The sequence below is a fragment of the Scatophagus argus genome, chromosome 12, assembly GCF_020382885.2.
Source record: "Scatophagus argus isolate fScaArg1 chromosome 12, fScaArg1.pri, whole genome shotgun sequence".
Taxonomy (NCBI): domain Eukaryota; kingdom Metazoa; phylum Chordata; class Actinopteri; family Scatophagidae; genus Scatophagus; species Scatophagus argus.
In genome coordinates, this window is record NC_058504.1 from 21,251,891 (window position 1) to 21,273,241 (window position 21,351).

The 21,351-nt window shown below is 41.5% G+C and overlaps 1 protein-coding gene across 1 annotated transcript; it reads left to right on the plus strand.

Moving 5' to 3' along the window:
* Nucleotides 1-12,929: 12,929 nt before the first annotated feature.
* Nucleotides 12,930-19,923, plus strand: LOC124068476. The gene is made up of 2 exons (XM_046406764.1): nucleotides 12,930-15,601; nucleotides 18,902-19,923. The coding sequence occupies exon 1, from the start codon at nucleotides 14,026-14,028 to the stop codon at nucleotides 15,526-15,528; it is 1,503 nt and encodes a 500-aa protein (XP_046262720.1). The 5' UTR covers nucleotides 12,930-14,025; the 3' UTR covers nucleotides 15,529-15,601; nucleotides 18,902-19,923.
* Nucleotides 19,924-21,351: the final 1,428 nt, after the last annotated feature.

A 21,351-nucleotide genomic window follows, 5' to 3' on the forward strand; every position in this document is an offset into this window, starting at 1 on the left:
CTTCACTTATCCTCTTGCATAATATGTTATAATCATTTGTCCCTATGGGAAAGTTTTTTTTTGTTGTTGTTTTTCTTTGAAACATAATCCAAAGGGAATGGTGACAGAACTGGCCAAGGTTTGACTGACAAGCAGAGAAATCTATCTGCTAAAGAGATAAATGTAATAGAAAAAGAAACTCCTCAGAATAGGTTACACAGCAAGGACATTTCCTCAGTGACACTCACCTTGTCTTGTCAATTGGAGTGTTTGTTTTATTAATAATGTTTGTGTTAAGGAACGTGCTTGTGTGAATGTGCCTGTGTGAACGTGTGTGTGTGTGTGTATGTGATAGGGGTTGTTAAGATTCTGTTGTTGATGCTTTAAGTTGCCCTGCCTCTCTCTTTCAAGCGGAGAGCACAACCCTTACATGACCCTAAGCAGTTGGCTGACTGTGCCTCCTTCACGCCTCTTTCATCCCACCCAGAACAACATCATCCATCTGCCCCCACCCCACCCCCAAGTAGTCTGGCCACAGACTGCCATGTGCTTGCAGGGACGCATACTCAAGTTTATAGAACCTCAAGGATACAAGCTACACTTTAGCATCTGTGTGTGATGTGCAAATCCTTTCTAATGTAATGTGAAATAGAACTTTGGTTATCTTTAGGTACAAAAATTACCTGGTTAGGTCTGGGAAAGTACTGAGGTTTGGCTTCACACAGGATGTGAAACCTGGTGTACCTTCTGTGTCTGGATGGGACACCAAAGGACATGAACAAAAAGTAGTATTCAACACCCAGGAAGAGAGACCAGGCTGGATCAGCTTCCCATATTTTTATTTTTATCTAACAAAACTAACTTGAAGAAAACAGCTAGTATCAATTAATATATAGTATTTCCATACAATAGTATCAGCCATACTTTAATAAAGGCAATTTTATCAATACGATACATAACTCGGTCTGGATGAAGAAAATCATAACAACATTCGTGTACAATATGTGCACAAAAAAAATTAATCACATTCCAAACATACTTTGCAGGCTGTGAGCTTCATTCCAGCCACTTTTAACGCTGACAGCAAGTCCTGTTGAAATCCATAAAACACAGCAGACTGAAGCACCAACGGCAAGCAGCTTTGAAATGTATTATTTTAGCTGTGAAAGTTTTTCTTGGAATTATAAACTGTGCATAACTTCAGAGTGGCTTGGGCCTAAATTCCCTAATCCTGAAAGTCAAACTTCATTAAAGCATTTGATTTATCTTCCAGCATTTGGTCAAGTTCTTTGTTTTTCAGCCACATGTTGAGCACACCCTTCGTGTAATGGTCTTATTAAGAGGGAGTTGGTTTCCAAGCAAACTGGCCCATGTCTCTGATAGCAAAATTAGGCTTGAATGAAATCAGATACGATTAAAGAACTTATTAGTTCTTGTCATGTTCTTGTGGGTAATACAATAAACATGGCCCTCAAATAATCACAACCATCAGGGCTGCAATCATACTAACAATTGAATTCCCCTGAACAAATATGCCCACATTACAGCGGCTTGGCTCAGCTTGATTCTGTGTTATTATAGGTGCCTTTAAAGCCTACACACTTTGTTTCAAAGGTGTTAGGCATTGTGAAAACATTTTCATAGCCTCTGTAAAGATGGTATTTTTATATATAAACACAATGTCACTCGTGAACAACAATGGAAGTAATGCAGTGTCAGCTGTTAAATAACTCAGGTACTGTAAAAACAGCAAGGTGAACTTTTATTAAGTTATTATATATTTTTTTTTTGGAATGGACAATTACAGTATTATAAAGTCGTGCAGAAGCATTCAGATGTTTGAGTAAAAAGTCACAGTACTTTATCAGCTGGCAGGTTTTTCTGTGTTAGACATCAAGTCTTTGGTAAAAGCAGCACCAGAAGTAGCCAAAGTGACAAGTTTTCAGTCGTACGCGGTGGAGATTTAGCACTGCTAAGTATGCAGACAGACCGATTCAGAGTATATCATTATAGACTGATTGTATTATTGGATTATAACATTTCAAGAGCTGGTTGATGTGTATTGGGGTAATATTAGCCATAAAAATTCATATATATTAAATGATCATACGTTTTGTGTATGTAATTGTGACACAATACATGACAAGTAAATATATTGATGGAAAAAGGCAAAAGTCACTTAGTTCAGACTCTTACTCCCACGATGCACCACAGAGTGACACAGGAAATCATTCGTGTCTGTCGCCATCAAACTAAACTCAAACATTAAACTCTGCACTGTGACGGACACGCATACTTTTATATATACAATGTATATATTGTTTAACAGATGTAAATACCTGTATTTTTAGATTTTTACTACACATGTAAATACCTGTATTTTTTTTTAGATTTATACTAATCTTGTTGTTTATCCTATTTTTATATCTTTCACTTTTCTTTCTTGGTTGGAAAAACTGCAAGTGCAATGTCTGTATGAAAAAGAATTTCCCCTCGGGGATAAATAAAGGAATTCTGATTCTGATTACTTTCCAAGACTAATGTAATACATTTTACAGTATGAGTTTCATATTAAGTCATGCATCATATTTATTCTTAAAGTGGTAGTTCAATCAGCCTTTTTTCAAACTAAAGCTCAGACTTAAGTTTTGCTAAAGTTGTGTTTACTGCAATGTCCATGGGATTTAAAGAAACGTTTCTTCAGACAACAGTAAACACAATCTGTGGGCCATTCAAAGCACAGTTATATGTGGCACCTTCACTGAGAAACATAACAAAAAATCCACTGCCACCCATTTTACCCCATGGTGGCGCAAACCACTACATCCTCAGATGAATGAAAACCTCAGAAAGAGTTTTCACCCTTGCACACACACACACTCACTCTCTTCAGGCCTCTACGCTCCTGCGACGCTCGCAGGGTTAAAATAAACGTTACTGCTGAACCATATTGTGCCCTCCCTCCTCTCCCCATATCCTTTATTCACAGGCGCGTAATTGGTAGTCAATTTGAGCTCCCCCTTTGCCTATTGTGGGCACATTTTGCTCTGACAGAGTGCGGAAGATTAATGGCTACGAGCAGCCAAGGGAGGCTCGCCTCAGCAAGCATGAGCGCCCTAAATTCATTACACCAATTTCCCCCTGTCCTGTGCTCCCCTACTCACACCCACAAGAGAGAAAAAAGGGGGAAAAAAACAAGAATGAAAAGGGATAAAAGCAAAATAGTCAGATGGTGGCAGTGGAAGAAAGACATAAAGAGGTGAAGAAACAAAGGATTAAATAGATGGCTGCCCGTTAGTGGTGTTTCTGAGGTCGCACGCACAGTCTGCTACTGAGGAGCCGAAAGAAAGTGTTGTCTGTTTAAATTTCAGTCTGTGTTGACCGCTGGAGTAGTTACAGGGACTGGCAAAGCACCAACTTATATCCACACATATACATAAACTCTCTCTCTCTCACACACACACACACATACTCATTTTCAAAAATATACTGCATTAGCTCTGAATCTTACCTTTACCAACCATTCCAGCAAGCTTTTAACATCCAGCGACGTGCAGCAGGACATCAGATATTTTTTTGTTTGTTTCTTTGTTTTTAGATTTTACAGTTTTACCGTTTACAGTTTTTAGTTAGATTTTTTTTTTTTTTTGGTTTAGAAAAAAGAATATTTAGGCTCTAATTTGACCAAATCTTGCAGCAGTTGCTGCCACAAATTTCATCAAACTGTTCATGTTGTTGCTGTACCTCAGCATTGCTGCCATGTCAGTAGTCAACATCAAAATGCCTGCTGGGATGTGAAGGACCAGTTCTCTGCTTGTGCCAAGCATTTCACAAGCATCCAGGGCACATTTAGATCTCATTGGCCATGGATCTGCTGGCAACGAGGCCTGGCTGGCTCGGATGAGCAGGAAACACCTTGAACTTGGAAATGATAAGGGTGACCTGTCCCCATTTACTTGGGCCGGCCCATAATTGTGATGATTTATTTCTCCTGTCAAAGCCAAAGGGAATGCCCCCAGCCGCCCCTCTGTGCTTAGCCTCTTGATTTGTTCCTTTTTTTTCTCTCTGACACATATTTTGCTTTTGCCTCTTGGCTACACGGTTCTCTCTTTGCCTTGAGGAATATAAAAATGTCTGAGTTTGCATATGTGACATGCATTTCTCTGTGTTTGCATGCTTGTAAATGCTCCAGTCTGCACGTGTGCAGCTTTCTGGCCTCAACAACCTATCAACACGGCTGTGTGTTAGACTGTCAGATGCTGCATGCCCCTGGTGATGGCACCATGCCCCAAGGACTCACACAGACCGCTGGAAGAAGATCAGTCTTGCGCCAGGGACTCGTCCATTGTTTCAATGTGACAAACCTTGTGGATAGTGCCGTGAGGGACGCCAACGGGAGCCCAGCTAGGCCCTACTCCTGTAGCTCCACAATGAACCTGTCTGTCACATGCTGCCGCCCCCCAGCTGTCCTGCCACACTCCACAGAAAGAACAACCAACCCCTCAATGTTCCTGACACATCCTGTCTGTTGTTGGGACCACAAATAGATGGGAGCTCTGCAGAAGACTTTCAAGTGGCAGAACAGAGGCTGAATCCAAATGTCCAGACTTCACCGCCCTTGCTGACTCAAGGACTTTGCAGCGCGTTTGCGAGAAGTTCGAGAGAAGTCTCCGAGTGTTGACGTCTGTCCAAACCTACATTTCATCCTGTCTACAAGGCACCTAAAACTGACTTTCTGCAGACGTCACTGATACAATTACCCACAATTCATAGTGATACAAATATAATGTTGTGGTATTTCTTTTTCCTTATGAACATCCATCCATCCATTTTCTATACCACTTATCCGTCAGGGTCGCGGGGGGACTGGAGCCTATATTATGAACATTTAAACATTTATAAAAACTATTACTTATTAAAACATCTAACATCTTTGTAAATCATAAGAAAAATTATACTTAAGCATTCCAGAAATAAGAAGTATGGGCTATAATTGTAATCAAAATTAATTTTATTATTGGAATATTAAAGCCTGGCCATATATAGAGCCAGCTTATGGAGTCACACAATTGCATGCCCTTTCAGACTTAAAGTGATGACAGTAAACACATCACAGTGCTTATGACTCCACAAAGTAAGTCCACAAAAGGTCAGTCTGGAAATCCCAAGGATGGACTGTTGGATTTAGCCATATACCCTCTAGCAACATTTATGTGTTATGTGAAGGTATTCTGTCAAATTACTGCATTTATGCGACCATGCAGACTTAGCAAGCTAACAGGAACAAACTTCATTTAAATTAGTGTCAGTGACTCAATTCTGCAGTATGGTTTTAATCATTTTTACACCACAGAGATTTATGGAATAGAGGTTATATCAGTTGCATACATAGTGACTCTCCCAAGAACAGAAAGTTCTAGTAAAAATATTTTCATATAAGAAGGATTCATCCTGGTGTTTAAAGTAAACGTGCTTAGCAGACTGTTCACTTTATGTAATGCTCACAACAGGGTAACAGAAGTACAGGGGAAAAACCCAAATGTAGACATCTCCTCGTCACCACTTTCCTTGTGTCATCTGTCTTTATCAATGTGCTATGCTAATAACTTCATCTTTTACTGCAGACCATTCCTCAATGAAATCCATTCAAATTCTTGGAGAAGTCTTGAGTAACATTTCGAGGCGCCAGAGAACATCTTGGGGTTTTGAATATCTTTGTCTCATCAGATGTAAGAGACACGCAAGAGTTTGATGGAGTTCAATCAATTAATCAAAACCAAGGCTGCAAAGGTTTACTGAATAGTGAGACAGCAAGGTTCTTAATCCCAGTAAAGCAGCCCAACACAGGCAAACAGAGAATCCAAACCCCCAAATAAGACATGAAGCAAGAGCCAAAACAGACAAGAAACAGGTCTCTGGAACAACTGATTAATACAATACAGATACAAACGTTCTAAAGCAAAGGCATACTACACAAAGCAACATAACAATCTGGCAAAGAACAAAGGTATAAATGGTGAGTGACTGATGATGGAATGAGGTGCAGGTGAGAAGGTGGGCGGGGAAGTCCAGGTAACTGCAGAGCAGATGAGGGAAGTAAAAACAGGTGTGTAGCCACATGGGGCAGTCAGATGATGGGGAGACAAGAAAAATAAAGAATGGCAATGTATGTGTTTGAAAAAGTGGGTATGTGGCGGGAGGGAGGGACAGAAATGAAAATTATGACGGTAATACATTAAGTAATACATGACAACATTTCATTTTCTGACGATAAACAATGTCACCTACGTTTGCCTGCTGATTGGATCTGTTAAGTGACTTTTCCTGATTTGTTACTTCCATATCCTGTGACCCTTTTCTGAAAGAAAACAAAGACATTGACCTTGGCTGCCTGTGGTTAGATCAACATGAATAAAATGACAGACGTCACTGACTGCATTGTCCATGCTAGCAGCTGTTGTGCAGTTAAATTCTGCATTTTATAATGCTACTACTGCTAGTATATGCACAAACTATTATTCTAGACATTTGTGACAATTTCTATTCCCAGGGGATGCAAATAAATAAATAAATAATAATAACAATACTTACGGAACACACATTTCACATTCCCAGCATGCTGATAAGTTTTACGTTGATTCCCATAGTTTATTTTTTGTTTTGTTTTTTTGTTTTTTTCATTGATGGTGACATTTCAAAATAAATTTCTATAATATTTTGAAAAAGTGTTTTCTTAAGTAAAGCTCCAGCCAAAGGTATTGAGCAAGAATGAGCTTATGGTATGGTAAAAGTTTGTGAACAGACTTCTAACCTTTATAGTTATAAAGTTCTTTTTTTCTTCCCAGGGTGAATTCACTTGTTCTGGCCTTCAAAGCTCTTGACAGATTAACACTGCAAAAGTGCTGTGTGATTTGGCCTGCCATGTAATTTATGTACCTTCCCTGGCTCACGGTTTCCAATCTGCACCTGTTCAGAGCCTACAATAAGCACTGTTTGAATGCCAGGACTGCTGTGGAGAGATGGTGACAGTGCAGGAGGGAACTCAGGGCAGAGCTTGAAAAAAGTGTACACCATTCTATCATTTTCTTCTCTTCTCTCCTCGACTTGTACAAGAAAGGAGGACTTCAGGGGGTTTAAGGGTTTGGGGGGCACTTCCAGGCCAACCAATAAATCAGCGTAGGCCAGATAGATTCATTGATAGGAGAGCAACATAAAAGGCCTCAATTTTAGTAATGTAGACAAGGTGCGCAGGTTCATTCCTTTGCTGCTCTCAGCTCTCTCAAGGTGGATACCAAGCACATTTGCAAGGTTCCACTTAGCACCACCTTTCGCAGAGACCTGGAATCGGAAGACACCACAAATGTTTCACATTAAGGTTTCACCACCGCTGGAGCTCTGGATTTAGGAACCAGGGGTGAGGGGGGGGCAGTTGGGGGGCGTGGGCCGTAGAGTTTATTGCGAGAGATACGGCCAGAACACTGGTGTGTGCTCCAATGGGTAACAGCAAGTGTTCATAAAGATGTCACAAGAAAACTTCAGGAGACACAAAGTCTCAATTTCAGCCAAGGTGCTGCCAGCCAGATGTGGAGGCACAGAGCAGCAACTGGACCACAACCTGCCCGTCCTCCATGCTAAATCTAAAGCTAACAGGCAGAACGTCGGCCTTCTTTTGAAGTGTGTGCCAAGAGGTGTCCAGACCCTTAACGACCTGCAATTTATTACAACACCGTCCAGCTAAGGAGTGAGAGGTCGACGTTTGTCTGGTGAAATGTCTCTTCATCCCTTCTTTTTTCAGTGCCTGCCTTCGCTCAGTTTTATTCCTTCCACTCTCTTCTTCTCCCGCACCTGTTTAACACCTTGACTTCATTTATGACCTTTGTCAATCTGCTGTTAAGTGTTTCATGTTACTGTTGCCTTCGTAGGGGTGCAGCTGGCTGAGCAAACAAGAGTTGCATGTGATCTCTGGGGGCCCACTGGAGCTCTTTCTCTCAGAGCACTTTCTCTTAATAAACAGTGTCAGAATCATTAGAGTGCGAGCCAAACAATGCCTTAAATCAGAAAATAACAATGTAATATGGTAGTTAGCATGAGAAGGTAAAGCTGTGGTGGAAGATGTATGTCATTTCAGTATAAGCTAGAAGAAGATTAATGGAACAAAACCAGAATAGAGAGAGCAAAGTAACTAGTTCTTTAATTTCTACTACAGGGTTTTTGCTAATATTTTAGTCTTTTAATGGCTAAGGAGTGTGGTACACTTGTCATAATTTAGATTTCCGACTGGGACGTACATTATTTCAATGGTAGATAAAAATTTATTCTTGTCATTTAAAGGGCTGCAAAGAAGGCTTATCCCAGTTGGAGATGTGATAACATATGGGATTATTAGCTTACACATATCTGTTATCACACCATTTCATATTTTGAAATGTTCCCTGCACCCCATGCCTCATGTAGAAAGAAAAAAAAAATCCCTTTCTGTTGATGTTAAGTGAAAGTACTGTTTGACCTAAGAGTGACTCAGGCCAAGACCAGATGGCCTGGTAAATTAATAAAAAAAAGCATAGCCATGTGAAACAAAGCATATGGACTGGAAACGGCAAATGCCAAGGGGATTCCCCTGCCTTTCATTGAGACAAGCGTGCGGCTGCAACATTTAACTGAAACAAAATGTGAGCAAATTTGTACCCGTTAACGTGAAATTACTTTTACTCATTTTAATCCCCCTGTCTCTTCACCGCTGCCAAATAAGTCTTTGAGCCTTTGCACAGTCCTGCACAAAAGAAACAGACTGATGTATAGGGAGAGGGAGGTGGAAGAGGAGAAAAAAGAAATCAAAGAAAATATTTGGCGAGGAGATTTACAGCTCTGGCGAAACGTTTCCACTGCTGCTCAAGCAGAAGCAGCAACAGCAACTGTTTTAAACGTAAGGTCTGTCAGCGCAGGAAGGGTGGCAGGGCAGTGGGAAAAGGAGGGGGGGGACGCCTTAAAATGGCTTTATGATTCTTGTTATCAAGTCTAAATAAATCAATAAAAAGCCCACTTAGAGGAGGCTAACATATTTCATTCTTCAGCTGTTACTGATAACTCCAAGCCATTTGGCACGCCTAGAGTTTTATATTTTTGAAGTCATGATGCTTCAATTTGTAAAGATATGCAGCTTGATGTGCTGCAGGTGTGGGGTTTTGATGTTTGAAGAGCATAAACCCGTGGTGTGAACCGCATGGAAAACTCCACAGCCCCCTGCAGTGAAGACAGATTATCTGTAGGCCTTCCATTACTCCGTTACTCATCAGTGTTATTAAATTTGTTCATCTGATTAATATTTTTTTTCAGTCTTGCATGATATGCTAAATAAAAAGGCAGGAGGGATAAAAAAAGAAAAAAAAAGAAAAAGGACAATTCACAGATGGGTTATTTTTCACAATGAACAGATTCACCTGTTGTGCTTCTGACTGTAACAATGAGTTCAACTCAGACAAATGATTTTGAGCTTGATCATTGTGTTGTCATGCCTGCGTTGAAAGGATTTCATCTGTTGTGTCCACTTGCTGTACTCAGTCTCTCCTGAGTCTTTTAATGAGCAGAGAAGTTTGGACAGGCTGAATTTTTCGGAATGGCTAGAAATTTATCATCCATTTAGCCTTTCAAAAGAAGAAAGTGTTAATTACACTGAGGGAATTTCAAAATAAAATGAGATGGACAAGGACACCCTGTGCCAAAGTTATGTCGTAGAGTATCAGGGATACATGTGTAAGAACAAACTACAATTATTTTTCCACACAACCATATATGGTGATGTGTAACAGGCAAAACAGGAAATTTATTCACATGTTTATCTGTGTGATGTAAAATGAAAAAGTGAATGCATTCTGTGTATATTTGTGTGTGTGTATATGTTTATGTACATGCTGTTCATCCTAGCTTATGAAAACATCTGTCTCCACTTTTTGCTCTCGATGTTTGGCGATGTTCACTATAAGTCAGGGATGCATTTCACAAGCTCTGAAAAACTGGATGTCTCTTCATATTTTCTTTGTTAAATAAAAACAAATCCCAATCTTGGTTTGTTTAAACTGTGCCCACGCTCTGATTTATGTCCAATACATTTCAGTTTGCCCAGTTTTGTTTTAAAGCTGTCTAATATGTCACTCAGTCAGTCATTTATGTGTCTTCAGCATGGCCTATAATGTTTTTTTTAAAAAATAATAATAATAATAATAATTGTACAAATTAGCTGATGAGCAGAACAACAAATGAGCTGCTGGATGTATGTTTGGGATAATGTCTACATATGCACTTGTGTTTGATATGTATGAACGCCTTGAATGTGTATCTGAATGTGTGTAATGTGAAGGCGAAGTCCCGTCTTAGTATATTCTAAATTACTGCATGTAGTTGTTTTAGGACATACTGTGGAGATACAAGAAACAAGATGACTGGAATATGGGAGCTGGAGAAGGCTGCCATGCTTTCCACTCATGCCTCCCACACCCCATGCCTGGCACAGTGGGGGGCTCCTGGATGGCACTGTCGCCCATATGGCCAATCACTCAAGCAGGGCCGAGGTGTTTTCAAAGGGACCCGGCAGCAACTCGAAGCGGGACTGTCTCCACAGGGGTCAGCGGCCGTCTGGCCAGGAGAGGCCAATCTCCTGCCTTTGAAAGACAGACATATCAACTCTTGAGTTGTAACCCCCGTCCTAGCCCCCCCCCCCTCCCACACACACCACCATCAGCCCTTTCCATGAATAGCACACAGGGTAGCCATGGTCTGCTAATGGGCCAGAGACCATGACCTTGAGAGCTGCACAAACAAACGAGGAGGGAGCTTGACATGACACGTAGCTGACTAACCAGCCTCTTATTTACGACTTTGTTTTTACTTTTTGGTTCTTTTTGGGAAACACTGTATGTAACTGGATTTGTCAACGTTCAAATACACTGTGAGCACAGATCCTGCAATTGGCTGATTTGAATGCCAAAGAAGTAATATATTTAATTCATTCATCTTTTTCTCAAAATGCAACAAACAGAAACTTGTTTTACTAAATGAAAATATGGACCCAGGGCTTGCAGGGGTACTGGGGTAGCTAGTAACAAACAAACAAACAACTAATTTATGTTAAAGGATAGCTACTTGAAATCAGAATGAGCTAAAAACCAAACAACTTGACGTGGTTTCTCTTCTTTTTAAAGTAATAAAAGCGTAGGCTTGATAATATCATGTTTATATACACTTCTCTTTATGAACATGTTTGGCTGTTTTCAAGATTCTTGGTATTACCAAAAAAAAAAAAAAAAAAAAAAGACATCAGGTATCAAAGTTCATATTAGACCTTCCGGAACTGCCATTTGTCATGGCAATTCCGAGTCCGTGTATGGACTTGAGTCCTTCCGGATCACTCAATAAATACAGAGCCGAGTTACTTGAGTCCTTTGAGTCAGTATCACCAAAAACCGACCGATGAAACCCAGCTTCAAAGTCCTCTTTGGTCATGCAAGTCCAAGTCCCGACAATCAAAGGTACAGACAATATCCCCTTTGCTATAAAACACAAAACAAATGCTGTTTCACTTACAATTAAAGATTGAAGCAAAGCATAGTAATATAGAATGTTTGCTTCCAACATAACACCAAAGGATATTAGCTACACGTTAGATTGCTATGTGGTGTCATGTCTTTGGGATAAATAAAGTAAATAGGGGTATTAAATAAATGTAATCTAATGTAACATTAATACAACCATGTAAATTTAAATTTTAAATTGTGCCATTTATTGTCCTTTAAACATATTTCATACGTTCTAAGTAGCAACAAATGGACTAGATTATAAAGAGATTGTGAATGGTGCAATTTATAGTTTTGTATTTATATGGGTTGTTAGCAGCAAGTGTAGCCAAGGACTCAACAAATCCGGGTTAATGAAGAGCGAGATTAGCGAATCTCGGTTATTTTTAGGAGTCGAGTGAATTTACTGACTGACTCAGGATTCGTGCATATCTATGCCATTTCACTCTCACATTTTGTCTCAGCTATGTGTTAGCATTGTGAATCTGCAACGTCTGCTTAGACTTTCAAAACAAAGCTTGCTGAGAGTTTGGTTTGATGAGAAACTAAACAAGTTGGGTGGGAAACTGAGTCTCCTGTGTAAAAGTTCAAAGGATGAACCAACATGAACCAAGAATGCAAGGGAATGACTATAGATTCTAGTTCTTAGTCTCAAGATGGCATTTACAAGTCTGCGACATTATCCACAGCGACAAAGTCTCACATCTGCACAGATTTTCAGCTGTTAGAATCATTCACAGAGGCTGCAGACATGCACGGCCGTCGTCCTTGAGTTATCAGTGAACTGTAGAGGGTGGATCAAAAACAACACAATGCTGTAAAACTGCCCTATTTTATGACATAATGACATAATTTCTGAAAATAATGACTTGGACTTGTTCGCTTGACAAAACTGAGAAATTAGTGAAATGCTCTTGCGATTAAAAGGTCAAGAACAATGAGCGGTTTTTGAAAATCTTTTCCTGCTTATGAGATTTGATGGATTGATGGATCAGGATTTAGCAGACTTTTCCTCCTGTTTCCAGAATTCAGTTCTTCTGACAGAGTTTCTCAAGGCAAAAAACATAAACCCAGGGTTTTACAAGGATAACACGGTTCATGGCAAATATGTCCTTTACTCAGATGTCTGGCTCTATACCACACATGGAATAAAAACCTGGTCCGATTTGACTGAATGCCAAGCCTGGCTGGACTTATTTTTTCTTCCTTTTCAACTTTCCAGGTGCACACTTTTGCTGCATTACACATTCAATGTATTTTTAGAATAAAACTTACTCTTCTAACATGACTGTTTGAAGTCACAGTTCTAATAAAGCAGACAAATTGATACTTTATTCATCGATCCACTCTGCTATGGCAAGAAAATAAAGTTGACTGGTGTAATGGTAAAAATCCAGTTTTCATTGTTTCAGTCACGAGAGACACACAACCTCCCCATTCCCACAGTCCCACAAACCTATTTGGGACACTCAACCTCCCTGCTGTTAAGATAAGGTACAAGATCCTCTTATCTCTGTAGGATGTGAACCCTAAAACCCACTTTTGCACCTAGGTGCGAGGTCATGCAGGACAACCTGGGGTGAAGCACACCAGCAGGAGGTCAGAAGCATATCTTGGGAGAGGAGGGGGGTGCCCCTCGAATTAAGACAAAAGGTTGTAAAACACATGATGAGGGGCTGTCCCTCATGTATAAATGTTTAGGTCTCCCCATGCTCGGGGTCTTTCTTCACTTTGACCGCTCGCGTGTTGACTGACCTTTTCTTTGCAAAGAAAATAAAACCTTGTCGGCCGGCAGAAGTCTCTATTTCATTATTCACCAGCAGCAAAGAGAAAAATTTCCACGACAATTTGGTGTCAGAAGTGGGATCCCTCGAGCGATCGTCCGGGACGGGACGCGGACAGTGACAGGCCATCCTGGGAGACAAAACTTCTCAGCCTCCAACCTCAAAATCCTCTTCTGAGAAGGGAGGACTGACCGCAAACGCCCCGGATCGTCGCCGCTGGGATTTCCACGAACAACAACAAAATTCAGCAAATTTCATCTGGTGAGCACTGAAATATTGACAAATTATTTTTATTTCTTTTTTATAAATTGGGGTAAAATTTGGCTTTACATGTTTGTTTCTCACATATCCACAATCGTTCTGCTTTTAATCGCTTGTAGCCTAAACGAAGCGGGGGGTCTTTTGTAATCACTTGTGTCCAGAAACTAAGTGATTGGCTTTTATCGCTTGTAGCCCAAACGAAACGACGAATGACACCAGGTTTTTCTCGCTTGTTCCTTACAACGAAGTGACTGGTTTTTCTCACTTGTAGCCTAAACGAAGTGACCAGGTCTTTATCACTTGTTCCTTAAACGAAGTGGTCAGGTCTTTTCTTAAACGAAGTGACCGGGTCTTTATCACTTGTTCCTTAAACGAAGTGATCCTTTACAGAGACGTCTGTATCGTAATTGGTTGTGCACAAACCCCATTTCGGGATGGGGAGTAAAAGCTCTGTTGAGGTGGGTCCTCCGGAGGGGCCGATTGTGGATATCATGAGAAGGAAATATGAGGATAAAAGTTTAAAATATTTGAATGTCTGGACAGCTGAGTTTGGATTCCCAATAGGGGGATCTCTCAGTTTAAAAAACATATCGATATTAGAGGAAAAACTGAAAAAAAAAAAAAAAAAAAAAAAAAAAAAAAGAACAAGAAATGAGAAGGAAAAATACGATTTCTGTAAGGAAATTAGAAAACATAGAAGATCAAAAAAAAAATGTCTTCAGATGTGGAAAGGGGAAGCAGAGATGCGAAGTAGGAAAACAGTGCAGAAACAACTCCCTTTTCCATGTGAATACCCTGAAACAAATGAAAAGCAAATCTCACACACAAAAGGAACACAAGACTCGCAGACTTCTTCTTTGTTTCCACAGTTGGCGGCTTTGAAGCTGGACCCAGACCTTGACGGCAGCCCACCCATCCATCTTTCAGCTCCACCACCATACAACACTACAACACCCAACCAAGGAAGGGAAACAAACTCCATCACGCCACAGACAAGCACAGGAGCAGCTTCTCCAATAGCACACAGACTACGTAATCCAAATCAAGATGCAGCCTTCAACATGCCCATGGTTGAAGTATCTGGACCAGAAGGTACAACGTTGGTTTTCCGCCCATGGACTTCTGCTGACATCACAGCAGCCTCACAACATCTACCCAGCCCAACAACATCAGGCAAAATGTTTGCTGAGCAATTCTCCACATTTTGCCAAGAATTCAAACCCACCGTAAATGAACTAAAAAGACTCCTAATCACCAAGATGAAACCCACAGATTGGCAAAAAATAGCTGGGAAATTCCCAGATGCTGATATCCGTTGTAAGCACATCACTTGGGAACATGAATCTAATGCCCACTATAGAGATGTTGTCCGTCTTCTCTGTGATGCATTTATTCAAGCTTTTCCTGTAAAAATCAACATGGAGAAAATCACTGCCTGCAAGCAGAAGGATAATGAAAACCCTGACGAATATCTCACCCGCCTGACAGAGGTATTCAACACCTACAGTGGCCTGCAACTACCTGACGAACCAAACAATGTTCCGGATGTGTGGGAAATTCATCTTTGCAACAGTTTCTTAAGTGGACTAAAACCAGACATTGCCTCAGCTGTTAAAAGTTCCTGTATTGGATGGAACGACGCACGTCTGTCAGAACTTCGCAGACATGCCATACACGCCCACGACCAAATACTCTCAAAGAAAAAGAAAAAAGAAGAGACAACACAGAAGGAGCTTCACATGGCAGCAATGACCATGTATAACACAGTCCAAGGACGTGAACAACCGAACCATGAACAAAAAGGAAGAGCACAGGGTCGACACAGACATAGAAAAAGACCTACACAGGATGCTTGTTTCATCTGTGGTCAATATGGACACTGGAAAAATGAGTGTCCCAGAAAAACTTCATCGATTCCAGTGGACAAATCGGACTGAAAATGGTCAAGGGCTGTCGGAGAGGGATGGACTCCTGCTGACAAGCCAAACCAACTTGTGAAATCGAAGGAAGGTACTGCACCATACTCACTCACACATACTGAGCAGATTAATATACAATCTGCTGAAAATCCAGACAATAGACATGCAGTGGCATTAACGTATGTTCAGTACACATCTGCTAATTTCGAGAGGTTTCCTCAACATATGCTAACCATTGCAGAACAAAAGATTACATTCTTAGTTGACTCGGGAGCCACACGTTCTGTGATAAAAACGTTAGAGTTTGATACAGAGCCAAAAATGAGTGGATATTACGTGTACACCATTGGTTCATCAGGTCAAACAATTAAAGAGAACTTTACTGTCCCACTCAAATGTGCAGATGGGCCAGATATAAGTTTTAAACATGCATTTCTGCTCTCAAAAGTCTGTCCCATTAACCTGATGGGAAGGGACTTGATGTGCAAATTAGGCCTTTGTCTGATCTCAACCCCAGAGGGTGTCAAAGTTCACAGATTATCTGATCTGGAGCAAAACTTTTCACACTCCTTTGTTCATCACACCCCAGATCTACAATGTGCATATCAATGGAAATTGCAGCCATCAACTGCATCTGAGCTTCTCACCTTAGCCAGGGAGATAGTTCCAACAGCGACAATAGACTTTATGACACCAGAGGATCTGCATTGTACCTCTCATGTGTCAACAGGACCTGATGAGCCATATGAGGAAGGCTGGTTGAGAGAGAGGTCTGATAAACTCACACTGACACACATTTATTGGACACAACACAAATGTGTTATATCAGTTTCTCTCACACCAGCCCAATGTGATATGTATACCATAGACCATTCGGTCCCACACATCACACTTACAAAACACACACCCGATGATTGCGAAGATTTGGGCCCATTTGTAAAATCATGTCAGCGCGCAGCCGATTGGCAAGAAACATCCGATCGATCGAATTTTTTTTCACCTACACTGCAGTGTTTTTCTAAGAGTTTATCATCTAGTGTGCACACTCAAAGAACAATCCAGCTGGTAGCTAAAAGCGCTTCTAAATCTTTCTCTTTTCTGTCTGAAGAACAAGCAAACACTATTACGGCCCTACAGGAGGTCCCTAAGACACTGTGGGCTGTTAGTAAGTATGATGTTGGTTTCATTAAAAATTGTGAACCTGTTGTGATTACTCCGAAATCAGACTTTAGACCGTGCAAGACTCAATACCCGCTTAAACAAGAAGCCATTGAGGGCATAACACCCGTTTTTGAGTCTCTAAAAGCGGCAGGAGTAATTGTTCCCTGTGATGACTCCCCAGTGCGTACACCCCTGTTCCCTGTCAAGAAAATCAGAGATAAAGATCAACCAACGGAATGGCGTTTCGTTCAGGACCTGCAAGCCGTGAATGCAGCAGTCCAACCCAGAGCACCAAACGCCCCAAATCCTTATACCATCCTGTCTCAGGTTCCATCTAACGCAAAGTTCTTTTCAGTGGTAGATCTTTCTAATGCCTTCTTCAGTGTTCCGGTTCATCCTAACAGCCAGTTTTGGTTTGCTTTCAATTTCAATGGACGAGGCTACACATTCACTCGCCTATGCCAAGGCTACTGTGAAAGCCCCACCATTTATAATGAAGCTCTCAGACAAAGTCTTGAACCTCTTGTTCTCTCCCCAGGCTCTGCTTTGTTACAGTATGTTGATGACCTTATGATCTGCAGCCCAACCAAAGAGCAATGTGAAGCCGACACAGTAAAACTCTTGAAGCATCTGGCTAACACTGGTCACAAAGCCAGTCTGTCCAAACTTCAGTTTGTTCAGGAAAAGGTTGTTTTCTTAGGACACGTCATCACTTCTGAAGGGAAGACTCTTTCACCAAAAAGAGTAGATGCAATTCAGAATATTCCAAAACCCATCACAAAAAAACAAATGATGTCGTTTCTGGGCATGTGTTCTTATTGTAGACAATTCATTTTAAACTATGCCATTCTTGAAGCTCCACTCTCCTCCCTCATTCATGGCAAAGGTCTACAATCACAAGATAAGATCACATGGACTCTTGAAGCAGAACAGTCTTTCACTGAGCTGAAACTTGCCTTACAGACCACCCCAACATTAGGTCTACCTGATCCTACCAAATCTTTCACTCAAACGGTAGACGAGAAAAATGGATACATGACTTCTGTGTTGCTGCAGGATCACGGAAATAGACTAAGGCCTGTAGCTTACTTTTCTTCAAAACTAGATCCTGTGGCTGCAGGCCTCCCAAGATGTCTCAGAGCTGTGGCTGCTGCTGAAAAGGCAATCATGGCCTCCCGAGACATTGTGAGCTACTCTGATGTGACCCTCCTCGTCCCACATGCTGTGTCCATGATTTTGCTCGAACAAAAAACTTCTCATCTCTCCACAGCACGATGGTTAAGATACAACACTGTGCTTTTAGAAATGCCTAACATCACTATAAAAAGATGCAATGTTTTAAATCCTGCCACTCTCCTTCCCACACCTGACGATGGACAAGAACATAACTGTGTTGCCGTCCTCCAACAGGTCTGCTCTCCAAGACCGGACCTGCAAGAAACTCCATTAACTAATCCTGATTTGGTTGTTTTTGTAGATGGATCTGCCTCCCGTGACCCACAGACAGGTCGCAACAGAGTTGGATTTGCTGTTGTCACTAATCATGAAACTCTTGTTTCAGGCTCACTTCCCTCTCACTATTCTGCACAAGCAGCAGAACTCACAGCATTGACAGAGGCATGCAAACTGGCAAACAACAAGACTGTAACCATCTACACTGATTCCAGATATGCATTTGGTGTGGTACATGATTTCGGTACTCTGTGGAAACACAGACAATTTTTAAAATCTGATGGAAAACCCATTCTCCATCATGACAAGGTTGCAGCTCTTCTAGATGCCATTTTGCTCCCAACTTCAATTGCTGTTTGCAAATGCCCTGCCCATACTAACAACTCAGATTTGGTTTCCCTAGGGAATGCGAGAGCTGATGCTGCTGCAAAAAGAGCTGCACTCCAGCCCACCATCCTTAATCCTTTGCTTGCTTCAACCCCCGTCTCTATTCCAAGCTCTCTTACAGCAATGCAAACCTTTGCCACACCACAAGAAAAGACGTTGTGGAGACGCTGTGGTGCCACACAGAAAGAAGAAGTGTGGCGAGGACCCGACGGCAAACCTTGTCTGCCCAAACATTTCTTTCCTCACTTTGCAAAGTTGACACATGGGTTGGACCACGTGTCAAAAGGGGGGATGTTGGATATCATAACTCGACACTGGTTCACCAAAGGTTTTTCAGTTCATGCACAGAAGTTTTGTCAATCATGCATGGTTTGTGCAACACATAACGCAGGTGAAATCAGCCCTTCCACAACCAGCCTCCACACCACTGCATGATTTCCAACCTGGCGACTGGGTGGTGATAAAAGATTTCAGGAGAAAACACTGGCACTCCAAACGCTGGCGAGGCCCATTCCAGGTACTCCTGACAACACACACGGCAGTGAAGGTCGCTGAGAGAGCAACGTGGGTTCACGCCAGCCACTGCAAAAAGGTCCCTGAACCAACAGAGGAATCCAGCTGTCGACTTGAACAACGTGAGGACGGACGCCGCGGAGACGGACAACGCGAGGACGAACAAGCGCAAAAAAAGCACGACACGAGGGATAACTCCGTAGATTCAGCAACCACCAACTAGACCCCCGGTTTGATCAACAACACAAACACCATGTATCACCTGACCCTGACCCTAGCATGTTGGACTGTGCTAACAGAAGCCTACACCTACAAACCTGCCAAAACTGTCACTCTTACAGAAGGACAAAATACAACATTCACCTGCACCGTGTATCCTGAAATTTGGCGATCAGGTCAAATTCGTTAATGATTATTAAATAATCAAAAGGGAGAATTGTAATGGTAAAAATCCAGTTTTCATTGTTTCAGTCACGAGAGACACACAACCTCCCCATTCCCACAGTCCCACAAACCTATTTGGGACACTCAACCTCCCTGCTGTTAAGATAAGGTACAAGATCCTCTTATCTCTGTAGGATGTGAACCCTAAAACCCACTTTTGCACCTAGGTGCGAGGTCATGCAGGACAACCTGGGGTGAAGCACACCAGCAGGAGGTCAGAAGCATATCTTGGGAGAGGAGGGGGGTGCCCCTCGAATTAAGACAAAAGGTTGTAAAACACATGATGAGGGGCTGTCCCTCATGTATAAATGTTTAGGTCTCCCCATGCTCGGGGTCTTTCTTCACTTTGACCGCTCGCGTGTTGACTGACCTTTTCTTTGCAAAGAAAATAAAACCTTGTCGGCCGGCAGAAGTCTCTATTTCATTATTCACCAGCAGCAAAGAGAAAAATTTCCACGACAACTGGCAAAGTCAGAAATTCAAAGAAATTACAATCACTCCACCACTAAGAATGTGTTGTTCAACAGAGCCATACAATGTTATCTGAAAAACAGTTATTTAGTTTTTTAAATGGTTATTTAAATCACATGTTTGATATCTGTGTCTGTACTATCATGCAGATTATAAATACAAATTTAGTAGTTATATTGGGTTATAGCACAAAATGAAACGTAAAATATTCTAAAACTTGTAGTCTATGTTCAATACTGCACACAGAGACAGTAAGCATATAGTTAGATAATATGTAGGAGCAATATTGTACATTCGGGGCTAAAAAAATACCAAGAAGTTTAAGTCCACAGGTAACTAAGATTTTAGCAACAGTTTCTGTGAAATTTAAAGAATGGATCTTGCCTTCTAAGATTCGTAGCTAATGTCAGCTGGATATGACATCATGACTGTAACATCAGAGACACGGTATTTTTTAAAAATTTCTTTTTCTTGAAGCTGAAGGTTATAATTTGTACTTGGCGATGAATTTGCTATTTGCTTACGTACACTCTTTTTGTGGCAGTGACTAGAGTTGTTGATTCAATCCAAACCTCCATAGCTCAAGCAGCACAAGCACAAAACAGTGCAGGTGGTTCCTTGCATCATAATCTTCATGAATGTGAATCTGAATCACTGTGCGCTCCATGGTGCATCTCTGTTCTGAGGCTGACCCTGTGCTCTGACTCGAGAGATCGTTCAGTGAGAAGAGCATTTCCCCACTGGGATCAATAAAGTCTCACATTATTGTTATGTATTCTGGAAGATCTAACAAACAGGAGTAACACAGCCAGAAGCAGAGAGTATCCACTGCTCTACACGTTCTTGGGACTGCTGTTGTCAGCATTCCCCTTCTGCTCTCCTCTTTCAGCTGCCTAGTGCCTCAGCATGCCCTCCTTTTGGGGTGATCATGAATCATGGAAATTGATTATGCTGTCACATTTCAAATCCCCCTGCCCAGGGCTTGACCACAGAGTGTGTGACTGTAGGCCGGTCAAGCATCCTTAAGGGATGCACTGCTGGCTGCCCTGGAGAAGGACCAGTGAGCCGGACTGCCCCTTCAGGGTCACGCAGCCTCCTACCGTAGCAAATGGAAGAGAATCACTCACGTCGCCAGGAAGAAATGAAGACGTCCTTCTTAAAATACCAGTCACCCCCTGTCCTGCTTCTGACTATTTTCTACCGTTCCAACTCCTCGTCACCACTTTCCTTGTGTCATCTGTCTTTATCAGTGTGCTATGCTAATAACTTCATCTCTTACTACAGACCATTCCTCAATGACATCCATTCAAATTCTTGGAGAAGTCTTGAGTAACATTTCGAGGCGCCAGAGAACATCTTGGGGTTTTGAATATCTTTGTCTCATCACATGTAAGAGACACGCAAGAGTGATTC